Source organism: Chenopodium album, chromosome 25 (genome assembly GCF_948465745.1).
Source record: "Chenopodium album chromosome 25, dcCheAlbu1.1, whole genome shotgun sequence".
Classification (NCBI taxonomy): domain Eukaryota; kingdom Viridiplantae; phylum Streptophyta; class Magnoliopsida; order Caryophyllales; family Amaranthaceae; genus Chenopodium; species Chenopodium album.
In genome coordinates this window covers 9410363-9420028 of record NC_137858.1, presented here as the reverse complement: position 1 = coordinate 9420028, position 9666 = coordinate 9410363, and the positions used below count along the sequence as shown (strand labels likewise).

The following is a 9666-nucleotide window of genomic DNA, read 5'->3' as shown; positions in this document are numbered from 1 at the left end:
AGCTCGGTGCAAAAAAAAAAATGGCCGACTTGGCACGGCATCCATATAATTCCACCAAACTCTAGGTCACCTTGTAGACTCTGGCACGGAAGTGCCATGACTGCAAGGTCTGCAATCTTAATACAACATATCTACTTATCTAGTCTTCACTTACTAATAAGCCACTGCAAACGACAAGGATCTATATACCAACTAATCAAAAGGAAATTATAAGCAAGGGAAGTTTATGCATTAAGATGGCTTTGATAATCAATTCCATAATTCAAAGTTCACATTTATTTATCCACATAATAAGGTTAAGAAAAAAGCCACAATAACCAGTCAACGGGGAACTTTTTGATTTACAAGTGAAAGATCCATCATTGAGTTACAGTTTTGGCACTAATACTGAGTTTCAGTCCTTTGTACTGTTCTTGAGCCATTCAAGATATGGGGCATTTCCACCAGTAATGGGCGTAGCTATCACTTCAGGTACCCTGCTCAAATAATCAATGAAAAACATAAGGTCCTTCAGAGCCTAAAATTAAGAATTCGATGAATAATCACAGGTAAGTGAGGAAATAACCATAGTCAGGTGCTCGAAAACTCACATATCAGGTTTCACACAAAAGTACAAAACAAAAGGAATTTCTAATTCTCATCTTTCCTAAATATCCTGATGGATGATAAAACAACACATATCCAGGCCTCCAGGGAACATAGGATCATGATTATTGATAGCAACCTTTATTATTCAGTATTTTGACATTGTGGTAGCAATAGGCTATTAATGTACCGAAGGAAAAGTGATGAGCTAGGTAACTTACTCATACTCATGGTTCAATTTAACATGCTCTGTCAGAGCATCTAGCAGGGATTCTCGAGTTTTGATTATAAGTAGCTCCTCTGAATCAGTTTGTATCTGCAAACAAAATAATCACGTAAGCTTAATGGCAAAGCCGTGGATACTTCCATGGTTCACACATCTCAGTAATATATGGGCAAATATCAATGCACCTCATGATGAATTGATGATGCATCAATTTATTATTAATTCGTGCTAAATAAGAATGACACAAAAGGTGAATGCAAAGAGAAGACTGATTTTCAAACGAGAGACAGGAACAGCGTATTCCTTCTGAACATGCTTGAAGTGCTAAATTTCAATTTCTACATCTATTCAATGGATATGACCTTTACCTCTCCATTCCATTCATAAACAGACTCAATACCTGCAAACACACAAATTTTTGAGTCAGTAGCAGTCCATTTACTCACGTGGGAACCACCCCCACATGACATGAAACCCGGTATAAAGGACTTCCAAGTTCCAACTCCAAACCCCTTGGCATTCTTGTATTATAGTTTATAAGCATATACAATAGGTAATCATTAGTCCCTACAAAGATCATAACAAATTCCTACCACAAACAGCCAGTTCCAGTTAAATTACATGAGGCTGTGTGAGAGATGTGATGCACAGAATGATGCGAGAACACCAGCTACAAATGAGTTGGCGTACTGATCAGTAATGTAAATCAGGCTAAATGTAGGATATAGAATTCTCCAGTAGTACAACTTTCCACGACATACAAGAAAAAAACTTAGCTCCTCTAGGTAGGTGCAGTTCATTTGTCCATTGTAAACTTCCTTACTTAAAACTATATCATCAATCTATCATCATTGAAAATTAATCTCCTTGTCCCAATGTAAATGTAAGTATCCTATGTTGACAATGAGTCCCATCTTCACTAAGCCATTCCACACCTCATTTCTCGTCATTCATCAATATTACATTCCCTAAATTTGTGCAGAGAGTGAATATAGACCTCTTCATATGAGATCAAAGGAGTATAATTTCATATAACTAGAGTCTACAGAACAGCAATTATAACTATACTTCAACAGTAATAATTAATTGTCTTTCGTGAAAATCATCATAGCCCATGGCGTCAACTTTTTAACCAATTTAGACATATATCCTTGTAATATAAGCACTACTAAAGCAAAAGAAAGAAACATGATGACAAAGGAAATATGTTGACGAAGGAAACATGATGCCTAGAGTTTCACTTCCTAGAAAGCTTATACATTAGAAAGCACGGCTTCTTTAAGGGCTTGATGCTTGCTGGAGAAACGATAGATAAGGCATATGAAAGAAGCCTAATGACACTTGAAGAGGAAATAACTTGTAACTACAGTATTTGGTCATCATTATTTATAATATAAGTAGTACATAAGAATAACAATGGTTGGAGCTACAGATTATGCAGTACTTCCCAAAACATAACTAAAGGACTTACAGCATATTACGCAAGATAGTATCATTTTCCACGCATCATCAATTGGGCTAGCTAGTGACGCATATACAGAAAAGAAAATCCAAAGACATATACTGGTAATGGAAGTAATATCACTTTTCATTCTTTTCTTATCAAATAGTCATTGAAGCTCCTCTTATTCATTCTAGATATCCACAGATTTTTTTTGTCAGAAATTACATAACAGAACTGATCATATATGATTTTGTCAAACAATGAACTATGTATGTCCTAACAGAGGAAAAATAATCCTTTAGACAAATTCACTAGTTCAGACTTTCTTGACGATTATCACTTTATGGGTGACTATGAAATTGGCTGAAAAGTCCTGCATAATCCACCTATCTTTAATAGGAATCTGAATTTGCCAACTATTACAATCAACATGGATTGGAAGCTCAAAAAGCAAAGCAAAATTAACTATAGTATGAACCATGACAATAGTATCCTCAAATGTAGCTTAGCCCCCGCCTTTTATCAGCCAATAGTTCCCAAACATATACCATACAAGTTAAAATAATTACTAAAGGTGGCAGCTGATAAAACATGGTCACTTCAGATCCTATAATTGCAATCAAATTACAGCAAACTTACCCTCACACGTCAACAAATTGTATAACACTAATAATTGTATACGGCATATCGGAGGGAAAAGAAAATTAAAATCATCAAGTACAAGTCCTGAACATGAGTACGGATTGAGATGGTTGACACAGTTGATTTGAATGCCAGTAGCTTTTAGCTTAGGATGAATTGAGCTAAGAATGCATGCAAATATACCTGGTACACGATTTACACATGCCGCAAGTCTCTCCTTAACAATGCTTGCTGCCAGCTTCTTTCCTGAATGTAAATTTAGGCTCCCGTTAATAAATCTTTAAAACAACGCATCCTTGCTATGTTCTAAGGCAAAGCATCACCCAAATTCTTTACAATTCATTTATTCTAAACGGTGAAAGTCTAGATCATCTTAGCAAGCATACACTTCTGCATTCTACACATACGTTACTAAGACAGTTTGCACATCAAGGGGATCAAAACAGATAAACAAATACTCCGTAACAACATACTACATTAAAGTATATGACATATTACCCTCATTCTTAAATTACTGTTACCTTAGGCTTTAAAGATCAAATTTAAATGTTGAATTCTCTATATGGTCACCAAAAAATGTATCGTTACTCATATCAAACTGCTTTCAAGTATAATTTTCTCGAAAATAACTTAATAGCTTTATCAGTTTCCTTTGAAAGACAAGAAGTATTTGACAGGTGAGTACAATCTCAAAAGGCAATAGACACAATTCTTTGACAATGGAGAGGATATCGAAATCGAATAAAAATATCTCACTCTTCAAACCTTAATTTTATTTACACATCCAAATCCAACTATCCGCGCCTAAATTAGAATTAAATTAATCAACAATGTAGCATTATTATACTCATAAAATGTCATAAATTCAAATTTTCAACTCCAAATATATGTAATTGACAACATAAAACACCATTCATTACCACACAATTAACTAAAATGCGCATTCTACAATAACATCTCATATACAAATCAATAAAAACATCTCAAAATTCGACAAAAACGACACTCGAAAAAAAAAACAAGGGTTTAATGAGCAAGAAAATAAACCTGCTTCCTTGTTAGGAACAGTGACATAAACAACAATGCTAGGCACAGTATTGCTCGTAGCCGCCATTTTTATAGAATTAAAGCTTCTTGATTGCTCCTTTGATCTGAAAATAGCAACACCAGCATTAATCAAACCCTAAAAATTAATCATACAACATAATTTCCCAAATTTTCAGGAATCAAACTCAAAATAAATTTGAAAAAAATTAGGGAAAAACTGAGAAGAGAGTACCGAATGAGAGAGGAGGAGAGAGAGTGAGCTAAACCCGTTTTGGAAGAAAGAGGGTAGAAATTGGAGAAGCCTAAAGTGAGAACGCAGATTGCGCCTACGATTGGAAACCTACACCTTGTTGTAGAGGATCGTATCACCGAGGAGAAGAAGTGTCTAGAAGTGGAGGAACAGAGAGGTGATACCATTTCTCTGTTTTAAGGTTTTTGTTTCATTTGCTTTACTTTTATTGTAAGACAATCCATAATGTTTAGTTATTTTATGATTTGATTGAATTAATTTAATTTAATATTGGCTCATCCTCTAAAAAAAAAAAAAAAAAAAAAAAAAAAAAAAAAAAACTAGATTGAAATTAGATTGAAATTCTCCATAGTCTTTTATGTGTCTGGTCACACCGTGTAGCAAGTTATTATAGGGGTTATTTCGTTAGTGTAATAGAGGTTACTTCGTCAGTGCTAAAAATGTTAATTCGTTAGTGTAATAGGGTTAATCAATCAGTTTTACAGGGGTTTTTCATTAAGTAATTAGTATTAGGCCCCGTTCTTTAGAGCTGCTTTGCTCAGCTCTACTGAGCTCTGCTCTGCTCCGTATTCAAATAATAATAATTAATAATAACAACAATAATAATTAATATCCAATAATAATAATTAATATTGTATTGATGATAATAATTTATTATTTTCAGTGCATAAATAAAGAAATAGTTTATTATTTTGAATAATTATTAATATTAAAAATAATTTTAATAATTATTAATATTAATATTAATTAATATTTATTAATCACAATAATAATTCATAATAATTATCAATAATAATATTTAATAATTCAAACTATTAAGAATTAATATTTAATAATATTATTAATTAATAATTTCAAATAATTATAACAATTCTTTCAAAAAATAAATAATAATAATAATAATAGCAATTAATAACAATTTCTTTTATAAACATTTGATATTAGAATCACAATGTGTAGAAACATTTTATGTTGGTATTGATTGTTTCATTGAGTTGAATTATTTTTCAAATCTTTCCATACATTTTAAGAATTAAAAAAAAAAAGTTTGTTTTCAAGTAGTACTTTGTATATTATTACTACCTCCGTTACATATTAATTGCAACTTTGGAATATTTTATCTCTCACAAATAATACCCAAAGTTGCAACTAATATGTAACGGAGGTAGTATTATTTTTAGGGTTAAAAGTATATGATTAAGACAAATTTATAAGTAAAATCATTATTACTCATTAAATCGTTTTATTTTAAAATATTTATGAAATAAATATAAGTAAACCGTTGTATTTTATCTTAGCTTTCTACTATTAGCATATGTTAATATGGTACACATATATTTATATTTTCACTCATCTTAATCGTATATGCACTTACTACTACTACTACTACTACTAATAATAATAATAATAATAATAATAATAATAATAATAATTTCAACAGGATCGGGTTTGCTATACCTAGAGGGGTGGGGGCCCAGATTGTATCTCGGCTACCCACCAATTTCTTGTAAATTGGTTGATTTTGTAGGTTTTTTGATATTTTTATAATAATAATAATAATAATAATAATAATAATAGCAATAATAGTAATAGTAATAATAATAACATTAATTATAATAAAAAATAACAACAACAACATTAATGATAATAACATTAATAATAGTATTAATAATAATGTTGACATCTTCTCTGCTTGGCTCGGCTCTGCTGACCCCTGCTCTGCTCTGCCCAGAAGCTCAAAATAACAGGACCTTACAGGGGTTACTTGGTCGATTTTAAGGGGCTACTTTGTTCTTTTATAAGTGGCCACATGATGTGATCATCCCCACACAAGACGGTTGTTTCTATTTATATATAAAAAAGTAAAAAACAGATATAATCATATGAGATTTAACTTATTTGTCCCGATAAGTACTTTATTAATATCTAATTTTTATAATTTTTGCTAGTGTGAATGTGTGATGTTATAAACATTTGTGATTAAATATTTACATGAATATATATATATACACACACGTAAATGGGATTAATATTAGGAAATGGAAGGAGTAGTGTAATTTAATTTAAGCATGGGAATTAAAAAGTCGTTATGCTTTACAAAATGACAAGTGTTAACTGTGAGTGTTAATATTGTTAAATGTGATTGTGTGCTACTTTGGTTTGGGCTGGTCCAGAGAAGTAATCCTTTCTTTTTTGGGTTGGGTGCATGAAATTCATCAATGATTTTTTGAGTACATATACAGTACAAAGGATTCCCAAGGGTTCAATAAGCATGAGAAGCATATTTGCATTAACAGATTGCCCAAGCACGATGGATTATGTTGTCTTGTGTATAGCAAAGTGTGTCTCGTGTGTATTATCTTAAATTCCTATCTTAAATAATGCTGAGTAGATATACTAGGGTGTATAATAAGATTCACACTCTAAAAGGATATACGGCGTATGAAATTGTTTTAAAGATCGATACTCATATATTAGTATATTAACTTAATTCGAGCCGATCATCATAAAAATGTGTACAACGTGTCAACATCCGAATAAAGTTAACAAGGAACTTAGGAAGCTCAAAGGGATGAAAGATTTTGTGATCTAAGTTTGCTACTCTATCAATTGTATCATGACCTTTTACTAATGACTAGGTGAGTGAGACGAATTTTCACTAGCTTATAATAAATTAGATAATATACAACCTTTCAAAGACTCCATATTATTGATTAATTCCAATAGTTATCACATACTTTGTATAGTATCAATTTAAACCTTTTATTGGAAATGAATCCAAGATTAAAAATACGTAGTATTAACTAATATGAATTAAAATTACGGTCTTTCCTATCATCTGGTGAATAGCTTTTTAGAGAGCTCACAGAGATATAGATATGCGAAATTGTCGTTTCTTTTTTATTGTTGACAATATAGTTATTTTTCTAACCTAAATAGTAATTAACTTATAAAATATTTTTGCTATATTTGACTTGGTAAATTAATTCCAATGACCACACCATTCTCAAAACTAGGTTTCTAGAATTATGTCTACCAATTATAGTAGTTACCACTGATAATTGATGTTTTAAAAGTACAAAATGAATTATCTAATGCGTTAATAACAAAAGTTGTCAACTTGTCATATCCATATTGCATTGAGGGGGAATCCTTGTTATCAATCTTATCACTAACAAATGGAAGATGTCCTTATATACTCTGGTATCCTATGCACTTAGCATGAAATAAAACTTCCCCCTTACTCGGTCAAACACTTTGTTTGGATTGAAAGAAATGGGAAAAAGGGAAGGGAACGACAATAGAGGGATGAATTATCTTTAATTTGGATAACAAATGTGGAAGCAAGGGTAAAGGAGAGGTTTGAAGATGCTTGTAGGAGGAATTGGAAGATTACTCAGTCAATTACTTGATAAGATTGAATTGGAGGGGAGAAAAATGAAGAGATTAAATTGTAAGAAATTTGAAGAGGTTCGAAAGGAAAACTTATCATTCTCCACTCGTCTCTCCTTCTCTTCATTCCTCTTTTTCTACCCAAACAAACTGTAAAAGTACCAAAATTCACTCGAGCTAAAATGATTAAATCAAATAATATAACTAGATTTATTGTAAATTTTAAATCTCCACCTGATCCTTGACTTGACTTAGCTTTCTAATTCATAGAACTTAATCAAACTCAAAAACTTAATGCAACCCGCTCAAAACTCAATTTGAACATAGATCAGACTCGAAAATGATCTACCCAAGATGATCGGACCTAAAGACTCAATTATATTGCAAATTCTAGATAGATTTATGGCACCATAAATCATGGATATCAATTTCACATGCAAGGTGGACATATTTAAGCCAATACTTTTCTTTGAGGTGAGTAAATTCAAGTCATTAACCACTAACTTAGATCTAGCCAACTGTATAAGAAAACATAACCAATAAGGAAGCATGATCCATGACTCATGAATTCAGCAGCAGTATCACTCCCTCACTAAACAACAATTCTATAACTTTTAACCAAATCATTGCAATCTCAAAACTCAAAAGCGTCACAATTACTTAAACATTTATATTATAGTTATATAGTACAATAAACGAAGTAGTTATATCACTTATATAGTTATATGGACAATGCATTTAAGAAATTAGGTATTGAAATTTGACCTTGCCCTATAATTATTGTCAAATAAATTAGATAATAACTTCTATTTTCTGAATTGTAAAACCTTTGTCTCATGGTGGTAGGCCCTAAATTGAACACCCTAAAGCACAAACACAAAGACTCTTTATTTTTTTTTTCTCTTGTATTTTTTTTGGGGTTAGCTTAACCATAAAACAAGCTGCTTGCCTGCCCAATTACCTTGTTGCAATCATAATTTAATTTGCTTAATTATATAGTAATGTATTAGCAAACCACGATTATGCAACAACATACCTTTAGATAGTATTATTAGTGGGCCTAATTAACATCCACGTCGGACATGTGTTCTAATTAAATATTTAAGTGGTACTCTATTAACTAATTAATTAACTATCTAATTAATTAAATAGAAAGACAATGAAGATAGTACGGCGGATGTTCTGGAATCTGACTTCTTTTGGTGGCGGACCACGGGTGGTTACCATGGTCGAGCTTGCTTACTTAGCCCAACACTAGGACTCAAAACACCTTATATAATAAATTCTTTTTAGTGGAAATTTTTGTTGTTATAATTGTCATTTAGTATTGTGTATTTATGTTACACTAGGATAAGAGTGGACCAAGGACCATCATTCAATTGATAAATTAGGGTGGATGATCACAAAGTCCAAATATTTGCACTAACCACATACTTAATTTTGACTATATTTTGTTTATTATATTATAGAAAATATATAATTATTTTGGTTTTTTATTAACTTGATTTCAAAATCAATCAATATATATATTAAAACTCATGGCAAGACATGATGTTTTGCCATGTGTCAACAATTTTGCCATTTGGCATATGATGTGTCGTCGCCAAATCATACTATAGCATTAATTATTGAAAAACTCTATGCATTAATTTTCATGTATTAATGTTAAGTTTAATTGATAAACTCTTCATATGCATGACAATTTCCCTTGGATTGTAACTCCTTTTAATTACATAATAATAAAGTTAGTAAGAAATTTAACATTACGCTATTTTTATTTTGTGCATTAACTCATAAAATTGTAAAGTAATCATAGAGTAAAATATTTTTGTGCATTATGGAGTAGTATATATTTTGACATCAAATTTATAAAGATTTGATTTATCATATTTTTATGATTTTAATGTAAAAAAATTATTCTTAATCAAATAAACCTCATACAAGCAACAAGCTACTTAAGCTATTATATTAAATAAATAAATAAAACCACCACTTAAGCTCTTAATGACAAACAAGCCAAATATATATATTTGATTAAAGTAATAAATTTATAATGACCCGGGGCATCGCCCGGGCCAA

General features: G+C 31.1%; 1 protein-coding gene across 1 annotated transcript; it reads right to left on the bottom strand.

Moving 5' to 3' along the window:
* Positions 1–223: 223 nt before the first annotated feature.
* Positions 224–4403, bottom strand: LOC145615201 (protein CutA, chloroplastic-like). The gene is made up of 6 exons (XM_081670272.1): positions 4177–4403; positions 3945–4048; positions 3081–3143; positions 1180–1211; positions 807–901; positions 224–476 (listed from the first exon to the last, which is right to left on the bottom strand). Exons 1-6 carry the CDS (start codon positions 4359–4361, stop codon positions 395–397), a joined length of 561 nt encoding a protein of 186 aa, XP_081526398.1. The 5' UTR covers positions 4362–4403; the 3' UTR covers positions 224–394.
* Between the last annotated feature and the right edge of the window lie 5263 nt (positions 4404–9666).